Below are 22,977 nucleotides of genomic sequence, written 5' to 3'. Positions count from 1 at the left end.
ATTGGTTGCAATTCACAATCTCACCACTAGAGGCCGCTAATATGCTCCGGTATTAACAGTGCATAAGGTTATGGGTTCGAACCCAGAGAAAACATATAGTGATTAAAATGTATACCTTGTACTTTAAGTCGCTTTGGATAAAAGTGTCTGCCAAATGCATGTTAATGTAAAAAATCCATACGGTGCTTTTAATATTACTACAATGATAAGCTTTTTAAATAACTCCACACAATACTCTGGTTGAAAAAGTTGCTCTCAAATGAAAGCAATTTGAGAAAAGAAAGATATTATATCTGATATTGGTTCAATTTGCTGAGACATTTGTTAAATGAAAACAGGTCTCAGTGAATCAAAACAATTTCAGACTAAATGTGTATCACTGGATGGGAATCACTGAGTAAAATGACAAATTACTGAACTATACTCGGAGGAAAAATAACAAGTAAAATTGACATTTCTGAGTTTCAATTCTTTCATCAGCAGGACAGCACCGAGATGTGTTTTGGCCGATCTGTTAAGTATGCTGTCCCCCAGCTCTTGTCAGCAGACGCTGTCAGAGTTGTCATAGCTGATTAGAAACGGCTGCGAAGGCGTTCGAGACACTGACCCATCCTGACATCTAAGTGTTGGAAAAACAACCTATATGTTTATTTTAGATTAAATTGCATTAGGTTCAAGAATGGCTGGCAGTAGTAATTTTTGGAAATGTCAGGTCCGCTGCTGCTATGGGGGCCTAATGACTAATGTTCCTTCGACTGGCCTACAAACAGCTCCGCTGGTCTATGTCTCACCACGAAAATAATTTGAGAGGTATGAGGAAACAGGCCATCTAATACAAAGCATTGTAATAGTTTGACCACACCTCCTGCAAGCTACCGGCTCGTGTAGCTTTTAGTAAATGCGATAGCCGGAGGCAAAACCCTGTGCCACAGGTGATCTCTGATAACCATCTGTGCTGTATTGACTGTGAGGTGAGACAAAATGATGACTCAATACGTAAACCATACTCTTTGTGTCTGAGATCAGAGACAAAGGCATATTGTTGTGAATGTATCTTATCTTTTTGTTGTATCTGTAGGGCCCCTATAGATAATAGAAAGTACTACAAAGAAAAATGTGTTAAATTTCTCATTTAGAGAGGCAGGAACGTCGTACCACCGAAACTTAAATCCTAGCATGAGTGAATAGCCACCTGGCTAGTTTTATACAAAGCGCACAATACAAGCTGGTATTTCCTGTCCTGGGGCTCTTAAAAGAATTTTTAGGCTGCCAACAGCACACATGACATTCATCTTTTAATATTTGTAAAGCAATTGTTTAGCAGCTTAGATCAAGTGGAAGCTACAGTCTAACCTATGAAAACCAGAACAACGTGAAATAAGACATTTACCCGAGCATCTAAATATGGCTGACAGGGGACAGAACTGTGAGTAGGAGTGTAACATGACTTTTTCTGGGCGGCCCGATGATCCAAATTGACATTTGTGTCATTTGGCTCGGCTCGGCTCTGTGTTTTAAACTCTAAAAGTCCTGCTGAATAAATAAGGAAGAGAGTGGCCGTCATGCCTGATGAGGAGTTATTTCTGAAATACAGCATGTCGCAAGGCACCCTGCTCTGTTTGGGCTTCAGGGCATTCTGGGAGATCTTTGTCTGAAATGCTCTGGCCATGATCACAGTTAGATGAAGCAAGCACTGTCCATCCACATAAAAATAATCTCTCAGAAACAACAAGCCTTATTATACAAAAAGACTGACCTATACAAAAAAATACATTTGATGGTTTGCATACCATACATTTAGCTTCTACTTCCTGTTTTTTACTGAGCATTTTCTTATTAAATTACACTAATGGAGGCCATTTTAAAAGGAAGACACATGTACAGTATCTTTATAATGCAGTTAGATGTTTGACTTAGGTCATCAAGTCTGGTCCACTTAGCAGCTAATAGGAAAAGACCATCTAACCAAACGTCAAATCACAATTTTTGTTTCACCTGCCATTTACTGTTTGTTTGGGTACATACGTTCTTTGTTGCACTTAATTTTTTTAAGTTTTATCAATTTGAAATTAATTAATTTTAACTTTCTTAAAGGAACAGTATGTAGAATTGTGGCCAAAACTGGTACTGCAATCACACTGGTGGCCAATACACTACATGACAACATAAACATCAGTTGAGGGCTGCAACTCATCTTTTTAAATGACAATATCCTGGCCAGACCACTGTTGTCAGTGATATAAGTATTTGAAATGAACATGATTTCAAAAATTTGTAGTGACGTATCAGGGCCATTTTATGATTAATTGATATACATTTCTTACATACTGTTCCTTTAAATAGTGAGTATAGTGAGTTGTGTAAGTAAATTGAAATAACTTCACGTTTTTTGAAAAATTCTCATTTTCCATCTCCCCTAGATTTAAACATTAAATTTTTACAGTTTTGGGATCCATTCAGTCGATCTCCAGGTCTGGCGCTAGCACTTTTAGCATAGCTTAGCACAAGACATTGAGGGCTCTATTTTAACGATCTGAAACGCAAGTGCGAAGCGCAACGCGCAAGTGAGTTTGTGGGCGGATCTTGGGCGCTGTTGCTATTTTCCCGGCTTGAGAAATAACTCTTGCGCCGGGCGCAAATCAATAAGGGGTTGGTCTGAAGTAGGTTCATTATTCATAGGTGTGGTTTGGGCGTAACATCAAATAAACCAATCAGAACGCTAGCCAACATTCCCTTTAAACGCAAGGGCGCAAATTCCATGGCGGGTTGCTATTATTATGACGGATTTACCAGGCGCACGCCAGGAGCGGTTCACAGCCGAGGAGACCGACGTCCTTGTACGGGGGAATCCCACGCTTGCCAGCATAAATCGGGCACGCCGTGTAACGGGACGGGGATCTGCCTCAGGACTTGACGCCAGCAGAGGACATCGCTGCGTCCACCCTCACCGCTGAAAGGGTTTGGGGGCTTTGAAATCGGACCCAAGAAACGCAAGCAAGGTCCAACCCCAAAGTACTCTTACAAATCAAGTTCATATACATTAAGGTTTCTTATGAAAACATTTTAACTATTATTTACATAAAATAAACGTAATACAGCCACACAACAAAGTTATGAAAATATTTTAATCGTTATTTGCATGAGAATAAATAAAAACTATCACCACAATGCTCACCACTATGATTCCCCTTATCTCGTGTATTAATATTTTTAAGTGTAACAATTTATGATTTGCAAAAATAACTGTTGCATCTGTGTAGATTAGATAAGCAAAGTGTATGCGCGTTGTGCACGCTATACATTATGGTCAAGCATGCGCCCTTAAAATAGCATAATGAACCACGCGCAACGCGCCACTGACTTTAGACTAGTTTTTTTTGGTTAGTAGCGCAATTGTTTTTTGAAACTGCAAAATAGCATAAGAGATGGTTTGCGCCGCAACACGCCTCCTTTTTGCGCTGAACCGCCCAGGGAGCGCAAGTTCATTCCCTAGTTTGCTGACGTGCATCTGTGGAGGGAAAAACCCCGCTGTGCGCCGGCGCAAAATACGAATGATACATGCGTCACTGACAAAGTCAATTGCGCTGGGTGCAAGATAGGGCCCATTATCTGATTAGACCATTATCATCACGCTAAAAAATAAAGAGTTTTAATATATTTCCTATTTAAAACTTCACTCTTCTGTAGTTACATCGTGTACTAAGACCGACGGAAAATTAAAAGTTGAAATAATCTATAATTTTAAATAGGAAAAATATCGAAACTCGTTGGTTATTTTTGAGCGCAATGCTAATGGTCTAATCAGATTCAATGGATTGCGCTAGCTATGCTAAAAGTGGTACCACCAGACCCAGAGATCAGCTGAATGGATTCCAAAATGGTAAAAATTAAATATTTAACTCTAGAGGAGCTGGAAAATGAGCATATTTGAGTGTCCCTTTAAGTGTCCCTTTAAGCTAATTCAACTAAATTTTTTTATAATTTATAGCAACTCCTCACTAGTCAAAAACATCTGCTGCCATCGGCTGATACCGATAGATACCAATATTTTAGCTTTTTACTGTTTATTTCAGTAAGTATTATGTTGTGAAATTGTAAAATAATTTAAATTCATTATTCAAGTCTCATCTGTTCTCTGAATGTTAATCTATAAGCTATCATGTTGTTTTTCTTTCATTTGGTTTTATTTTTCAACTGTTTTGCTTGTCATTTTTTACTACTGTTTGTATCTCTTCATGGCGATTTAAAGCAACCTTGAGCTCTGGAAAGGTGCTTTAAATATCACTTATTATCATCTTATTTCTATCTGCCGATACCAAAAGGTCAATATATTGGTGCATCACTACACGGGTATGTTGGCCTGGCTGTTTCCAAAAAACATTGAACAAAAAGCACTTTCCAGTTTTGTGTGCAATGTGCATCCTGCGGTCAGTAAATAGTGTACGGGGCTGTCTGGGGACATTATCCAGCAGTGTGTGCAAAATTGTACCAGCCATCATACAAATGCTCTATATTAGTGCATGGCAGTTTGGCATCGCAATCATTGTCAGCGCTTCGCAACAGTAGCACATGCGTATGTGTGCAGAGAAATCTAACTCTGCCCTTTCCAGCTTTAAGAATGAGAGGAGGATGAGGGCATCTGAAAAACCAGAAGAGCCAAAAGGCTAAGCTATGAAGGACAAGAGAAGGAAGAAATGGAGTAAGAGAGGGAGGAGAGAAGGGAGGGCAGTGTCATCTCTCTGCCCGCTGGCCTTCCCAGCTGTTCTTTCTTTCCCCTTCACATTTCATCTGCCTTCGCCCCAGCACCCTTTCCACCACAGACCCCTCGCTCTGCTTCTTAGTGTCTATCTCTCTTCCCCACCTTCTCCTTCCATTTTTTTCTCTGTGACTCAGTGAAACAGGTCAAGTGTTACTGAATCCCCCCTCAAGCTCAACCCGCTTAATATAAGAGCACATAAAAACTGAAACGCAAACACGCAGCGCAGGGAAACTCAAAGCACACAACATTAAACCTTACAATCAGCCATCAGTTTTTTTTATTTGATTTGTGCTTCACACACACAAATGCAGGCTGTTAAATTGACACAGCAGGGAAACTGACTGGCGGTAGTGTGCTACTGTGGTGATGTGGATCATATCTATGAAAATGGCTTATACAGTGGCTTGGGTGTAAGAGCATTGAAGGGTGACGAGATCTTTTCAAGTGTTTGTGTTTTGGTATACCTTAGGTACATAGAGTGGTGTGTGAGGTGGAAACATTATTTAATGGTGTAGAAATGATTGTGCAGTGGAAACAAAGTGTAAAGGAGAGACTGTTTAAAGTAAACATGCTGCATTTAAGACTTGCAGTTTGTGTTCTGTAAAGATTGCTTGGAGGACTGATACATAATAAACTGATAACCCAATTAAAATACCAAAATATGATAATGAATATAATGGTTGGGAACAATGTTATTATCGTGTCACAATAATTAATGAAATTAAACGAATAAACAAGTGCAAATCATTCTATAAACACAGACACAGATAAGCCAGTAATTGTTATCCTGTCTGTGAAATCCAGCCCAAAGTCTCATCATCTAATAATGAGATTAGGAGCATCAAAGTTTGATTTCACTTATTGATTTCACTTTCATCTTAATATTGGACATGATCACAAAGTCAATATTACATATATTAAGGTTATATTTGAAGAGCTCAAATGCAAAACCCTCTAAGTGCGTCTGACACGTTTTCTTATGGATGAGCATTTTTTGGATTTTGCCAACAAAGCTGTATTTCTAAATGCACTGATGTATATAAAACAAAAGCATTTAATGAATGTTCAATACATTCTGAAAAACAAAGGTACTTAAAATGTTCTTTACAGCGATGTCATAGAAGAACCTTTTTTGGTTCCTCAAAGAATTAAGTCAAATGTTCTTTAAAGCATTGGTTCTCAAACTGGGGGCCGTGGCCAGTTGAATGGCATTTTATAAAATACATTAATTTATTATACATTTATGTAATTAAACCTCATAAAAAATAAGGCTACTAACCAACAGCACTATTGTATAATTTAATATGTTTTGTTTATTTTTATAATTTGAAAAACCTTTTAAGAAACAGAAAAGTTCTTAAGATATTAAAGATGCTTTAAAGCAGTGGTTCTCAAACTTTTTCTGCGTGCGGCCCCCTTTGTGTACGATGCATTCCTTCGCAGCCCCCCCAAAGAAAATTTATGACAAAAACTGTTCTAAAATTTTACATTTTAATTAAACAAAACATATTGAGTTATACAAAGTAGTGCTGTTGGTTAGTAACCTTATTTTTTTAGGTTTAAATACACAGAATTTATGATAAATGAATGTATTTTATAAAATGTCATAAAACTGGGGCCCTCCTGGCACCATCCGGCGGCCCCCCTGGGGGCCCCGGACCCCAGTTTGAGAACCACTGCTTTAAAGGAACAGTATGTAGGATTGTGGCCAAAATTGGTACTGCGATCACAAAACTTGTGGCTAAAACACTTCAATCACCCAACTGGTGGCCAATACACAAAATGACAACATAAACATCAGTTGAGGGCTGCAACTCCACTTTGTAAATGACAATATCCTGGCCGGACCACTGTTGTCAGTGATATAAGTATTTGAAATGAAAATTATTTCTTAAAGTCTAGTGACATATCAGGGCCATTTTATTATTAATTGATATAAATTTCTTACATACTGTTCCTTTTATAGAACCATTTTGATAGAAAAAGTTCTTCTATGGCATCTTAAAGCACCTTTATTTTTAAGAGTGTAAGTGTCGAGTAATATCATTCTCTTTATTGAAAGAGGTGGTGTTTAGCGTCTTTTGCATCTGAACTCCTCATTTTCACAGAATGTTCTTTACATGATTTTTGATGATTTTATGAACAGTTAATCATGAAAATAACTAATAATTCATCTGTGTATATTGTCAGTTTATATAGTCATTCATTTGTTCTTTATCTACATGATCCTTAGAGATAATAGTAAAAATTACTTTGAATTAAAATGCTGCATTGGGTCATGAAAAACATGCAAGTAAGGAATAGTTTACCCCCCAAAATTCTGTAATTGTTTCCTCACTCTCATATGATTTCTAACTTCAATGCTTTTAGGCTTACTGGAACACAGAAAGGGATTTTTTAATTTATCTCTTTGCTGTCAGAACTACCATATGCCCGAAGACCTACACAAGTCATATGGACTATTTTTATTTTCATTGCTTTTACAGTATTTCTGAAACTTAAAGGGATACTTCACCGATTTAGCATTCAGCTTTGTATCTGTAGAAACCCGGCAGTATTACTGAATGACCATGTTTCCCTCCCTCATTTCCCCCTGAGAGGAGAGATATCTGCATTTTGGTTCTGCAAAAAAGTCCTCCGATGATGCAAAAATCGTCATATTACATCATCGGAGGACTTTTTTGCAGAACCAAAATGCAGATATCTCTCCTCTCAGGGGGAAATGAGGGAGGGAAACATGGTCATTCAGTAATACTGCCGGGTTTCTACAGATATAAAGCTGAATGCTAAATCGGTGAAGTATCCCTTTAACTGTAAACTGTTGTATACACTCTAAAAAATTCTTGGTTATTTTCAACCCATTGTCATGTCAAATATAAAAAAGTGTTTTCATTTGCTGTGTTTGCCGCTTTTTGTTAAAAAATAACCCAGCATTTAGAGTGTAGAGAAAAAAGTTGGCAAAAATTATTATCTTTATGTTCCTTCGATTCAAATGATACAACCTGGTACTTCATAAGGACACAGAAATATTAACAGAATATACATTATTTGGTATCTTTTTAAACATAAAGATTAAGGGGCGGTTTTCCAGACAGGGCTTATCCTAGTCCCAAACTTTAAAAAATGTAAGAGCTGCTTTAATTTAAAAACACCTTGTCCTGTTTAACTTTAACATATTTTGGTGGCATTGTTTTGTCTTAAAGGTCACTTTCTTCCTGATACCATTTTTTAAACCCTAGTTAGTGTGTAATGTTGCTATAATAGCATAAATAATACCTGTAAAATGATAAAGCTTAAAGTTCACTGCCAGGCGATATATATTTTCTTCAATAGAATTCCTCTTTCAAAGCCTCCAACGAACGGCCGGTTTGGACTACAGCCCTCTATTTCCTGCTTTAATGACATCAGTAAAACAGTTCGTTGACTAAACTCCGCCCACCTAAATACGTCAGTCACCAGCTTTGGCTCAAATGGCTCTGCTAAGCTAAGCTGCTATCAATCACAGCACACTAAACAAACTACACAATCAGAACTTGTTACGTATTTCTGAAGGAGGGACTTCATAGAACAAGGAAGACATCAGCCTGTTTTGAGGACAGTGAAAACAGCGCTATACAGATAAGTAAATTGTGTGAAAAATACCGCGTTTTTTACACACGAAACATGAACACATGTTATATTGCCCACTATAAACACAATCAAAGCTTCAAAATCACAGACAGAATGGGAGCTTTAAGATGCACACCTGTAGTGTTTTTTGTAAAGTATATTTGTAAAAACTACTTAAATGCCCTAATATTAATATAGCCTAGCCCCGGATTAACCTAAACCCTGTCCGGGAAATCGCCCCTAAGAGTTCAATGAACAAAGCAGAAGTGAGCAGAATTAAAAGTGGTTCACTGTCTCATAATCATAGGGGAATCATTTTAAGTCTAATCTATGCATATGCCTGCTATGCTATAGCACCACTTATGGTTTTATATACAGTAGGTGCTATATAGCACTTAAAATGGTTCCCATATGATTACAAGCCAGTGAAACACTTTTGGTGCTATTTAGCACCATTTTCACCCCTGGAATGTACTAACCCTCATTGGTGTTTGCATGCTGAACTGGGCAGTGCTGTTTTAAGCCGGGGCAGTGGGCTGTTGTAATGTGATATTGAGAGGTGGTGTTGTATGGTTGGACTTGTTGTTTAGTGTAGAGCTGAACGCTGTGCAACGGTTGGCTGAATGTTTGAATCAGTCAGGCAGAAGTGAGCAGCACTGAAGCTGCAGAAATGACCAGGATGAGGAAAGAGCTCTGCTCCACTAGCCTGTCAGATGAATTATCTCAAATCATACCACACTCATTCATCCAGATCACTTCATCATTATATACCAACTCTTCAACAGACAGAGGGTGGAGCTGGGGCTGGACAGTGATATTGGGGAAAACAAACTGTGAATGTTGCCTGTGGATGTATACTGTAGGGGAAGGGCTATAGTTGTCACACAGGCTAAATGTCAATAACTATAAGATTTGTAATCAAAAATCCAGCTACACAAATGCTTTCTCAAACAGCTACTCTAAAAACCTATATGTCACAATAAGATTTGTGAATTATTTTCTCCAAATATCACCCCGTGCGTCTCAAGACATTTCTTTAGAGGTAAAAGATCACCTTTCACAGTTTTGCAGTTTTATGATGCGTTTCAGAAATAAGCTGTTTAATAATAAAGCCTTTTCTTTAAAAGCCTCTGTTAAGCTGTTTAATGGTACGTTTTACTGTGATGCCATTGGGGCTTATCGCTAAAAAAAGGTCATTTTGTATTTAGCATAGTTTCATTTTCAGGCAATACACGTAATAATGTTCAAATGCTTTTTTGCAGCCAAAACATTAAGGCAAAATAAAACTACCCATATGAAAATCTTACTAATAAAGGTATCAACTAACCTATGTCCCCCTCCAAGCCATTATAAGTGTGTGCTATTGTAAATAGCGCGTGAAATAGATGCTCAGTGTACAAGAGTGTCTGTGTGTGCCTATTCAAAATATACTGAAGACCAACATCCATCCTCCTTTCATCTCACTCTCTCTCTCAAGGGACGGCCTGAATGACTGAGACAGCGAGAGACATGGGAGTTTAAAAGGGTCTGCGCTACTAAAGCCGCTAAAAGCTCTACAGACAAAACAACCAGAGAGAAAATAAAGATGATTTTGTTCCATTCTTCATTTTGTTAATCACTTTATTCTTTGTATCAATGCCAAGTCAGAGCTGGGAATATTCAAGCTGAAATTTCTCGCGTCTGAACCGAAAGTGTTAGTGAGTCAAATGTAAACAAAATGATGAAAAAGATGGCACCATGACTTAACAAGTTTTGTCAGTTATGGTACAAACATTAAAACCTAAATCCAATATGCTTACGTGTTCGCTAAATACAGAAGACCAAAGCAAAAACAAGCCAACGTTACATATTGCATCATGATTTTTGAATTGTAATCTTGGAAGGCATTAAATGATGCTTCTCACTAAAGATGTAAAGCATTGTTCCAATGGTAATTCAAAGTTGTCTTAAGAAGGAAAACACCACAGTTTTTCAATATTTTACTATGCATTACCCAACATGATCTCATGAAAAGTCGTGTTAGTCATGCAAAATTTGATAAATTTATTTGTGTCCATGGTACAAAATTCTGCATTTTTACATGCCTTGAGCACGAATGTCATTTTCTATAAAAAGTTTCTCATGTCCATGCACGACTTTCTTTTTCGTGTCATTTTATGTGTTGTTTTCAAATTTTTCCCCCTATTTTTAAATCATTGTCGCTTGGGGTTTGGGTTAGGATGTACTTTTATGTATTGGTTTCTACATGTTTTCCTTCCGCTTTTAAAGCAATTTTCACCTGGACTTGGGGTTAGAGTTGGGGTGAGAGTTGGGGTTTGAGTTAGGATGTCTAAAAAAACTAACAGAAAGTGATTCTAACCCCAAGCGACAATGGTAAGAAAATAGGAATAAACAATGAGAAAACAATACATAAAATGACACGAAAAAGAAAGCCAGGCAACGCACATGAAAAACTATTTATAGAAATATGTGTGAGTGTCACGAAAAGAATTTTGTGCCATGGACACTTTGACTATAACACAACTTTTCGTGAAATCAGTCTGTTCTTACCTCAAATTAGACATATTAATACTTATCTTTTTCAGTGTGTGCACTTAATCTTTGTTCAGCGGATCGTGAATGTGCTAGCATTTGGCCTAGGCCCATTCATTCCTTAGGATCCAAACAGGGATAATTTTAGAAGCCACCAAACACTTTCATGTGTTCCCTATTTAAAGACTGTTACATGAGTAGATACACGAGTAAGTATGGTGGAACAAAATAAAACGTGGCTATTTTTAAAGTGGATAAAAATGAGAACTATATTGTATGATAATTTTCACACGCTTGCAAAATGAAACTGTGAAGACCAGCCGCTTTAGTTTTTTCAATGAAAGGTTAAAAATAGCGCTGTTTACCGTGTGTTATCCCCAGAAGTCAGAAAAGATGTAAAACATTGTGTTCAGTACCTCAGATTAGATAAAAGGGGCGGAGAGAATGCGACCTCCTGTGGCTGTTCGAACACATTCAACCACATGTGCGTTTACACTACAAAAGCAATACGATCGAAAGGGTTTTCGACTACCAGGCAGGTTACACTTGGCATTAACATGCGTTTTCATCGATCGGATTCGGATCACAAGTGGACGACGTTAATGCCAGGTGTAAACGGTGCTCAAAACGTTTTGGGCTCGTCCACTTTTTGACCACTTTCAAACACATTCAGAGGTATTAGAAACTATTTTTTTACTATTTTAGGCTTTCATAGATAAAACTAAAGCGGCTTATCTCCGCAGTTTCATTTTGCAAGCGTGTGAAAGTTGCGCAATCCTATTTCCTCAATTGCGCTGAAAATTCAGAGAAAGTTCTAACATATACATGTACAAAACACTGTGCAGCATGTTTACTTACAACAAAAGCAGTGGACATAATATTAGTTTGCATCCATATAAACTCATAATTACACTCGCTCGCGTTCAAATGACAGCAGAGAGACTGATGAGATCAATGAAAACACATCCTAATACAAAGTGTAAAAAGCCCCTCATGTGGTTGAAAGTGGTCAAAAGTGGACGAGTACCCTTTTTTTTGAACACCCTTTACACCTGGCATTAACGTCGTCCACTTGTGATCCGATCGATGAAAACACATGTTAATGCCAAGTGTAAACAGCCTGCACTTCGACCTTGGCGCAGTAACATTATCCTCAATATTATTGCCCCAGAGGTTGAAGTGCTGCAAACTTAGTGCTCTTTCGCCATACAATATAGTTCTAATTTTTTTATCCGCTTAATACCATACTTACTAGTGTAACTACTCATGTAACCGTCTTTAAATAGGAAAAAACATGGAAGGGTTTGGTGGCTTCTAATTTCATCCCTGTTTGGATCCCAAGGAATAAATGGGGCTAGGCTAAATGCTAACACAGTCACAACACGCTGTACAAAGATTAAGTGCACGCATTGATAAAAGAAATAGTATGTATTAAGTTGTGCTAAGAACATAGTAAAATATTGAAAAACGGTGGTGTTTTTTTTGTTTAAGGCACCAGAAGCCTTCCTCCTTCCTGCTGTCTCCTCAGGTCTGTCCTTCTCCTGCCCTACACTCATCCTGCTGTGTGGCACAAGGCCAGTCCTGTAGCACCTCTGGGATATCTGTTATATACTGTATCAGTCATTGTGACCACCTTTACTCTGTGACAACTGCATCACCAGGACTACTGCTGATAGATACCTACGTCAGAAGAATATTTTTTAAGAGATACATGCTTGAGTACACTATTAAGAAACGTTTTCGTTTCTTTAATTTTGAGTACAGTACTTATGCTGATTAAATGCTTTTAACCCGTTTAAGGTAACAGGAATGTCACCAATACTTAATTTCCCTAATAAAATATATAAAACACACCTAATGTGTATACTGTCCATTGTGTTGCACCAGGGGCGGACTTACCCATTAGGCAAAGGTCGGCAGTTGCCTTGGGCCCCGCCTTACCAAGGGGCCCCAAAACGCAGGGGTGTACTTGGTGAGCTGCCACTTTTTGCCCCTGCTTATCATCAAGATTCCCAGAAAACTAGCATAATTTTGTTTAATTAAGAATTCTATTTAAACATCTTTTGTGTTTTTCAGTATATTCCCATAAAAGGTTTGAACGTTATTATTACATCTGCACGAATGCGCCCCCCATTATAGTTTAGAGTGGATCATTCCATGCACTACCGGATACTGTATGCGCGCGTAGCTCAAATCAACAAAGCGAGCAGAGCTGCAGGCAGCAGCGAGTGAGTTTGATACATTAAAAGAGCGAAGCTGCAAGGAAATAAACGTAGTGAAATAAAGAATGAAGAGTGAAACGTAGCTACACCAATGGAGAAGAAAAGATGATTCACACAAAAATGTTGCAAAAGTCTCCGCTTTTCTCCACACAAACACTGCACGGTCTGTGCTGCTCTCAGCAACCTCTTTTCCGTCACGTCAGACACAGCTCTCTCTCGGCCACGGACACTGATAGTGTGCCGGTGAGTATGCTCCGCAAATAATACAGGATCTACAGTTTATATAATATTAGCGTGTAATCTCAGGTACAGTAGCCTTTAGGTAAACTTTAGTCCGCCGAAATGTCTGCCCAGCACCACTAAAGATTGTAATTCATCCCCAATCTGCACACGAATTTGTGATCGCTTTAGTCTCATTTAAATCTCATATGAAAACGGTAGCATGCTTCGGCTTTGCCCTGTATATCACTAGCGAACATCAAAGTACAAGATGTGTACATAGATGACATCTGTATAGTTCAATAATATAAAAACTGTTTACATAATGTAATGCAGAAGCAATACATGACGCTTTACCATCCACTATATAAAGTCAAATTTCACCCCTTGTTTATCTTATTTCGAGTTCTTAACACCTATGATTGCATTATTTTAAAACCATATTTTGTTCCTTACGAAAATTAACCATGGTTTTACTACAGTTAAGACCAAAAAACCATGGTTACTGTAGTAAAACCATGGTAACCACAAAATAACCATGGTTTTGACAACCATGGTTTTCAAAAACCATAGTTAAACCATGGTTAGTGTAGTAAAACCATGGTTTTGCTCATAGTAATCAATTCGCCAAAAAAACATGGTTACTACACTTTTACCACAATAAAACCATGGTTAATTTTCGTAAGGGGTTTGTTCTCATCATATTATGTTCATTTGAATACAAAGTATTTTAATTTAAAATATATTGTGGATATAATGTGGCATTAAATGAAAATGTATTAAATAAATTAAGTACACAAAGTAAAATAAAAAGTACATAATTGTTATACACATCTTTTTACCATGTAGTACTGCGGTTAGTATAAAATCCAATCATATTATCAAACAGTATTAATCTCAACCTCATTGGGGGCTGAAACGTATGTAACCTAGAGGAAAAAAGAGATGGCGATGAGAAGGAGAGAAAAATACAGTAAAGGTTGCATAAAGGGTGCATAGTTAGGGCCCCGACACATGGTTCGCCTTGAGCCCCCAAATCACTAAATCCGCCCCTGTGTTGCACTTGTGGTAAAAAGCTTCTTTTCTCAATAAATGAGTGAGTTCCCTCTTCTTCGACCGAAATCATTCGAATGCACATCACATCCTTATTACGACTTCATAGTGTGCGAGTGGGAACTTCCCAAGAGGATTTGAAGGCAGCACACCTGACAGAAAGACAAAACAACAGAGCCATGCAAAGACAAAAGCTACAAAAGAGAGAATATAATGATTTCAGAAGCAACAGAATGCACTGGTGGTACTATCGTAGTTATCTATCAGATGAAGTCTACAGTATACCATCATGCATACAGATTGATTATGTGTCCTGTCCCTCCTTAACAAACACGGCTTTATCAAACAATCATTTCACTTAAATGTCAGAGTGTCTAAAGATCACTGGATCTTCTCTCTATATTAACAACCCCATCGTAAGAGTTGCAAACCAACCGTATATTGCTCATGGATACTAAATGATCAATAATCGACACAATTGATCAGTCAGATATAGCACCAGTAGAATCCCCACTGGGTCTAATCTATCTCTTCATCTGTTATCCATGTGTATTTCGAAGCCTCCAGGTGCCCACGGGAGACAGGGAATACCAGACGATCCTCACAGCCTGACAGCTCAGGGCAATGCGGGTCAATCCAATCTCCCACTGGGTGCGTACACACGCACGTCCGATTCATGGAAACGCTACAGATGACGGAAGTGTCACATGGCTTCAGGGCCAAATCACACCACTGAATCCATCCCCTGCTTTTAATTCTGCTTTAATTCATGCTTCCCTTTGATAGAGTAAAAATAGGGCCTTTGGACAAGACTCGTCATTCGCTATTAACCGCACATTCGCATGTGGGGAATATTATGGTGAATGAGTTCTTTATGCATGTGCCACTTTTAAGAGAATGGGAATGTCTAGCAAGTGCATGATCTCATACAACACATTTAAGCCAGTAACTATCCCATATGATCAACTATACCATATTATAACTATCCCATACCCACGTACGTGGAACCCTGTGTGGTGGAACTGAAATTGCTGAGTTTTTTTTCATTAAATATGCTAACAAATATAAAAATACTTTCAGATCTGTTTAACACATTTTCCCCTTTAAATATTATAAGGGGTGACACGGTAAATGGTCCCTGGGTCGGAAGTCTTTTCTGATTGGAGTTTGGAGTATGTTTGACCCGTGTTAGCATGACCTCCAGTTTCCTCCCACAGTCCAAAGCCATGTAGGTTAGGTGAACAAGACCACAGTCTTGCTTTAGTGAACTAACAGCCCTAGGACGGTGATACAAAGGTACAAGGGTGTCAACCTTAAAAGAGCTTTACCACCCTAGCTACTGGTCCTGACACTGACCATGAAAAATGTTGTGTGGTTTAAACAGATGATTTTAAATGTGTGCACAATTTGCTGTTTTGATGCATACAGAAGCTCCAGAACAATAGGTGACAAAAATCTGGCGACAAAGAGGGAGTGTTTGGCACGGAGCACTGCCTCGCTCACAGCTGTCAGATATATTCCTCTCTCTCTCTCTCTCCCTCTCTTATCCAAATGTTCTCTAATTCAGTGAAAACACATAATGAAATGCAACCAATCACATCAGCGTTACTGATATATATCTACAGACAAACTGATGAAATTGTTCGGTAATTGTTAATTAAGTAAGGTTTAAACTTGCAACATTATACTGTAGATAAGGCATTGTTAAAGGGGCCATGTCACAAGACTTTTTAAGATGTAAAATAAATCTTTTGTGTCCCCAAAGTCCACATGTGAAGTTTTAGCTCAAAATACCATATAGATAATTTATTATAACAGGTTAAAATTGACACTTTGTAAGTGTGAGCAAAAATATGGTGTTTTTGGTGTGACCTTTAAAATGCAAATGAGCTGATGAAATTCCAACACTGATCGCAATGATGGTGTTTTGTTGCAATTGAAACTCTGAATTATTTTTCTCTCTCTCTCTTTTTCTCTGCACTAAATGGCAGTGCTGTGGTTGGATAGTGCAGATGATGGGGCGGTATTATTATAATAAGATCTCCTTATGACATCAGAATATATATTTATATATTTAATCAGTATATGCGTTCCCTTGGAATCAAATCTATGAACTTTGAAGCTAGCGCAATGCCCTACCAGTTGAGCAATAGGAACAGGTATAGCTCTTTCGTTCTTTAACTCTACTCTGAATTCTGAACCCATCCGCCAAATTGCATACAAATTTGAAAACCCACATCTGCGTTAGGCCATGATTGTCTCAAGACAAGTGGAACGCACCATTATACACTAACATAAGGTTATTATCATGATGCATTCGACAAGTGTCGTGAGGAGAGAGAGAGAGGAAACAGGCAGCTGGTGTTCACGCCAGGTTGCAACTCAGAGCAATTAGAGCAGGCAGATGGCTAAATGACCAAGAAAAAAAACTCCAACTCCAAACGACAGTGACAAGTGTGCCAGCAGCACAGAGATTCTGACCCCATCAACACACACAGAGAGAGAGAGAGGAGAAACAAGGACTGAATCTAGGACACCGCTACTTCTGGAAGAGAAGTCTGTTGTTGTATTGAAGACAAACTATTTTATCAGTCAACTGCTAATGCACTTTAAAGGGTTAGTTCACCCAAAAATGAAAATTCTGTCATTGTGTGCTCACGTTCATGTTGTTTTAAACCTGTATGAGTTTCTTTTATTCTTAAAAACACAAATGAAGTTATTTTAATAATTGATGGTAACTACACAGTTGACAGTACCCACTGATTTCCAAAGAAGGAAAAACAAATACTAGGGAAGAGAATGGGTACTGTCAACTGTGTGCCTACCCTCATTTATCAAAATATCTTCTTTTTAAACCAATTAAAACCCTCACTTTCCGTTGTTTAAAAAAGTTATGAATAAATAAGTTTGTGACTGCTGAGTTAGCGCTTTATAATAGCTAAAGCTATATGATAACGTTTAAGTGAAAGTTCTACTATTGACGTTACAGTTATGTTTTGCAGGTCGATACCGAAAAAACAAACGTATCATTCAGAAACGCCCACTTTAAATCTCCAAACAATTGATTATTCATCAAAATCTGTATTTTTGTCTGATACAGGCTTAAAGATAAGGTCTGTTTACACCAAGGGTGCCCAAACTTTTTCCTACCAAGACCCAAAAATCAAACCTGACTGAGGGTCGTGAGCTGAAAGTAAATGTTGCTGTGTTATATTAAAATTAAAGTTGCCCTGATTTTCCTCATTTATAATTTTCTAATATTTAAAAAATAAATAAGCAAACATTACACTGTTTATGCATAACTAATGCAGTTTGATTTTCAAAGGTAACTGTTGTAAAAAAAGAAATCATTTTGCCAATCATTTTTAAATTTCTTTTTTTCTGTGTGCCGCTGCCTCGACTTATCCATTATTAGTCTTACAAGTTGGTTGAGTTTCGTGACATGTTATGCACCTTTAAGTATGCATGTACATAAAAAAATCACTGTTATTCCTTGTATTTATTTTCATTTTGTCATGTATAAATAAATAACTAAAATTTACGCATACATGAACATCTGGGTTAATGACGTTGATCCTTTTTCCTTACCTCACGTGGCATGACAGTCCAAATGAAAGGTCATTCCGGGCCAACTTTGGCCCAGAGGCCCTAGTTTGGGCACCTCTGGTTTACACAAACAGATACAAAACTAAAATGCTCTGGGAAACAGCCAATCAGAGCAGAGCTTAACATTATTCTTCATGACCATATCAAATAAGATAATAATGGAGCATTTCATTCTAAGGGCAAATTCTAGGGTTGTAAATGTAAACCGTTTCTGGATCATTTTTGCACTTACAGTAATAAAGCCAGAAACCTATGTAGATATCAGATCACAATTTAACATATTGTATCAACGCATTCTTTGGCACCTTTAAAAATGTAAGTGCAACAATAAATTTTACAGTGTGGGGTTCAAAATATCCATTTAAAATTCAAACCAGGGGTGAGTTGTGTAACTTATAAAAATAAGCTGAATCTGTTGAATCTCTAAAGCTGAAACTTATTTTGATGAGCTAAAGCAATATAAACCATTGTAAAATTTAAATTGAAAAGACTTCTGAAAGCAAATTTATTGTACTTAAACATTTTAAGATGACAGGATAGTTCACCCTAAAATAAAAAATCTGTCATCATGCTGTCCCCCTTCAAAAAGTACTGCTTTGCACCTAAAGATTTCATATTGGTACAAAATATATATATATCTGTACCTAATGGTACCACATATTTTGACCATTTTTTCTAATGGTGTACCACTGTGAGAAATTTCTACCACCTAAATACCTTCATGATGACACTAACTCTTTCGGTTTCGCTACACCTCTTTTGAAACTCTCACACATGTGATCCTGGTTACATTTTAACCTGTTGAGCTAATGTAAACAAAGATGTTTTGAGAGTAAAGCTCATGCTTCATAACCTTGAGTGGGAGAAACTCCAAAACAAACACATTCCAGAGCTTTAAATAATGCACATATATTATTTTAGGCACATTTTCTCCTAAAGGTTTTTAGTTCCTGAATGTGGTTAAAGCTACACCTTTAAAAGTATGCATAAAACAAACACACAGTAGATCTATAAATTGCACTGTGCAAAAATAGCCAAGCACGTGCTTTGTCAGTTATACCTGCATAATTTTCTTTACAAAGGGCAAAGAAGTCAGAAACTGAGCTTTATGTGCACGTGTGTGCTCTCTTGCATAGCCCATTTAGCTTGATCTCAGTCCCCAGTGTTATCTGTGACAGGTGACTTATCACGACACACACATACACACACACAGCTAACAGTGCGTTCCCTAGCCATTCACAACCTAGACTGAAAAGCATTAGGGATTTGATTGAGCCCCAGAGCATTCGGCACACACCAAGATCACTGTCGGATATCTTTAAGACTTTAATAAGCAAACGAAATAAAAGACAATTTTACAAAGACTGAGACTTTAAATCATTTTCAGACAGCCAAAACAAAACTCAGGTGATAAAGCGTTTAGTATAGATGTGTTTCTGTGTCCATGAGAGAGAGTTTGAGAGCACCGCTTAACTGTACAGCACAAACACATTACAGGCACCAATAAAGCACTCGGAATAAAACAATTTAAGCACAGATCATTAAACAAAACATAAGAGAAAATAATAAACAACAGCAAATCATTTCATAAAAAACTCAATTAAAACTGTATTTCCTTCATGATCACAGCAGGTGACATCACTGTTTATCATTTGTTGATATATTTATAATATGTACACAGGGGAAATGGTTTGTGACAGGCATACTTAAGGCTTTTAAATGTGTGCACGTGTATGCAGAACACCTAAATCAGAAAACAAAGGAGTTTCATATTACATATTTAAGATCTCCGGTAATCTATAACCATAGACATAAATTTCTTCCTTAATATTCTCAAGGCGTTCATTCCTTCATTACCGAATTCCTGGTGGAGATGGTGAACTGGAAGGTCAGCACAATCTCTCCTTAATGAGAAGCTTAAACGTTCTGCTTCTCAGAGCACAAGTGACATCACTTCCTCTACTCTCACATCTGCATCAAAGGACGGATGGCAGTCTGACCTTTCAATCAGGATGTAAACTAGGATGCATTGAAGGCCGGGTCTATTCAGTGCCAGTCAAGCTGTCGGCCTGAAAGCGGTTCGGAGCCGCCAGCCTGTCACCCATTGAGAGGTGAGACCAACTCCTCTAATGTTATCGATCTGGACGTGCGTCTATTAGGGTCACTGAATCAACCCGGGAAAACAACACTACAGTACCCCGTGTGCCCTCTCATGGTCGGAAACAGAGAGTAGCACTTAAAGACTCAAGGGCAGCTACTGTAGATTGACAAATGATTTAGAGAGGGTGGCTGTGTGCGCGTGTGATGTCCAGTCTAAATCACACCGTGTGTACGAGATCCCGGAGGAATAAGTCACCGCTCTCGAGTCAGACACACTTAACACGCTGACTCATCTACACACACACACGCGCAAACAAAAGCATAAGGAAAAACTACACCTGACCCGACACAGTGACTTTTTAGATCGGTGATACTCATGGGTGAAAGTAGCACAGTTGACACTAGATTACGGATACAGTGATATGTGCTCAAAGCGGATACGAAGCGGCCCTTCAAATTCACAGAGCTGTGCTTCACGTGCAACGTTCTCCATACCCCGTCTTTGTATTTACAACATATAGATATAGACATTTTTCGTTTTTAAGAAAAATAAAATGTGTACATACAGTACTATACAATCACCTCACATCGAACGATACGCACAACCTTTTGTTTCATTCAAACGCTTCTTCATTTATTTTCCCCTACACTGGCAGTATGTCTCTCCCAACTAAGAGGAACAACACTAAAACGGGGAAATAACCGAGTAGGGGATGCGTAACTGCTGTGTTACAGGAGAGGTATATATTTAGCTGTGTAGCCATGGTAACCATCGTGGACTTATAGTTGTAAATATAGATGCACATATGTGAATTCACCATAACATTGTAAGTTTAGTTTAGTTAATATAACACATTATATTTAGTTTGACATTTATACAAGGTTTCACGCTTTAATGTGGTGAACAATGTGACCCTGACTTCCTTGTTTAGTTCTTGCTACATGTTTTTAACGATTCATCGCTGCAGGCTTCATCTAATGCATAAACGTATTGTACATGTGCAGGAATAACCTCTGACCCCCGAACGCAGCTTTGAACCCATTCGGATCGTTTTCACAGGCAAAATGGATTGTGGGTGAAAATGATCACATTATTTATTAACTTTGATGTGATTTGATTAGCCCCGAAACCAAACGATTCGCTGGTGAGTCATGTCCTGTGATTCAGATATTGAGTGCTGTGTAATGAGCGGCTGAGAAGTGAACCGAACACTTTATCCTAAGATAGATGAGCGTGTGAGGGCGATTTACAAGAAACAAGGTCGCAGAGGTGCGGTAGTCAAATCAGGATGATTGATTTAGTAAGTGTAACAGGGCAAAAAATGATACACTTTATCTCTTTTAAAATCTAAACAAATATACATGGACACGCTTCATAGGATGAGAAAGAGAGAGAAAAAAATAAAGGGGAAGGCAGAGAGAGAGTGTGCTTTAACTCACGCTAAGTGAATCAGGTTTTTAGGTTATTATTATGAAACATGATGTATAGAAAATAAAAACAACTTAAAACTACTATTACATGAACAACAGCACAGTGAATTTACATACAACTTCTTCCGTGTATATATATATTTTACGCAGTGTCAACATCTGAAGTTTCGTATGTGTCACCGTGATGACCAGAGCCATAACTAGGAAGCCTGACAGTTTTTTATATAGTCTCTATTTCCTTTACCGTATCCTTCATTGTTATAATCTGTGCTATATCCTGCGTATTAATTGATCCATTCATTAAATCAGTCCATCCATGGTATTTGATGTCATCATTTGTTTTTTAACAATAAAATGAATGTTCATTAAGAGGAAAAAATGCAATCCTGCTTGAGGAGCTCCACTGTTCATTCGCGATCTTTCAGAACCTCTCTTACACATACACAGCAGTCCGAGATATCACAGATCCGTCCTTCTGGGACTCCATATCGTCATCCAGGACATCATCCTGTTGGCGGAGCTGCAGGATGGGTCTGCCTCCACCGAAATGATCATATCTTTCATCCTCTTCTTCTAGTTCGTCGAATTTCTTTCTTTCAGCCTCGTCCATTTCTCTACTAAGCAGAATATCCTCTGCCGTATGAGTATGGGTGGTCTCGAGCAGAGCCACGCCTCCAGGATGGATGCCCTGATTGGTTTTCTCATTAAGCCCCACGTCTCCTCTGTAAATGGGCGTGTTGTTGTTGCCGTTGTTCCCGGTGCCGTTTTTGCCCGATTTAGAAGAGCCGAAGAGGCGCGTAAAGGAGTCGTAGGGAGCGCCGGCAGGCTTGCCGGTGCCGCGGTAGCCTTGCTGTTGTTGACGTTTATGGTTTACCAGGAAGAAGATGAGACCGCCTATCAGTAAGATGGCCAGAATACAAGCGAAGATAACGCCTGCGATCACACCCGCATTCGTGGAGGGAGGTGCTTGGTCTGGAGACAAGAAGAGGAGAAAATAGAGAAAAGAAAATAGGAGAAAAGAATTAGACAAGATTAATAAGAGGAAATAATTCACCCTAAATTTTGTTTGTCATCATTTATTCAACCTCATGAAGTTCCAACCCTGAATTATTGTCATTCTCCAATCAATACAAAAGGAGAGGTTGGTATATGAATAGATGGAGTTTTTAATGCCATACTTCAAAAAAGACACCACACACTTAAAGGGACACTTCACTTTTTATAAACATGCTCATTTTCTAGCTCCCCTAGAGTTAAACATTTGATTTTTACCGTTTTGGAATCCATTCAGCTGATCTCTGGGTCTCGCGCTACCACTTTTAGCATAGCTTAGCAATGATATTACGCATAGCCCGAAAATAATCCCTGCTATTGAAAGAAACCAAGGGGACAATTTTTGGCCGCTGCGTAATATCATTGCCCCTCCTGCAGTCATGTTACCGCAGC

The 22,977-nt window shown here is 38.3% G+C and overlaps 1 protein-coding gene across 2 annotated transcripts in view; it reads right to left on the bottom strand.

The window, feature by feature from the left end:
* Positions 1-22,977, bottom strand: part of LOC135727798 (nectin-2) — a 91,636-nt gene that overhangs the window by 31,617 nt on the left and 37,042 nt on the right. Inside the window, exon 7 of one of the 2 annotated variants that reach the window (XM_065245823.2) lies at positions 19,314-22,503. The exons of the other annotated variant lie outside the window; for it this stretch is intronic. Coding sequence (XP_065101895.2) covers positions 21,965-22,503 — 539 coding nt within the window. The 3' untranslated portion in view covers positions 19,314-21,964. Of the gene's footprint in view, positions 1-19,313; positions 22,504-22,977 lie in introns of those variants that run through there. 2 annotated transcript variants of the gene reach the window in all.

Source organism: Paramisgurnus dabryanus, chromosome 13 (assembly GCF_030506205.2).
Source record: "Paramisgurnus dabryanus chromosome 13, PD_genome_1.1, whole genome shotgun sequence".
NCBI classification, from domain to species: Eukaryota; Metazoa; Chordata; class Actinopteri; order Cypriniformes; family Cobitidae; genus Paramisgurnus; species Paramisgurnus dabryanus.
The sequence above is the reverse complement of the archived record's forward strand: the minus strand, read 5'-3'. Positions and strand labels throughout refer to the sequence as shown.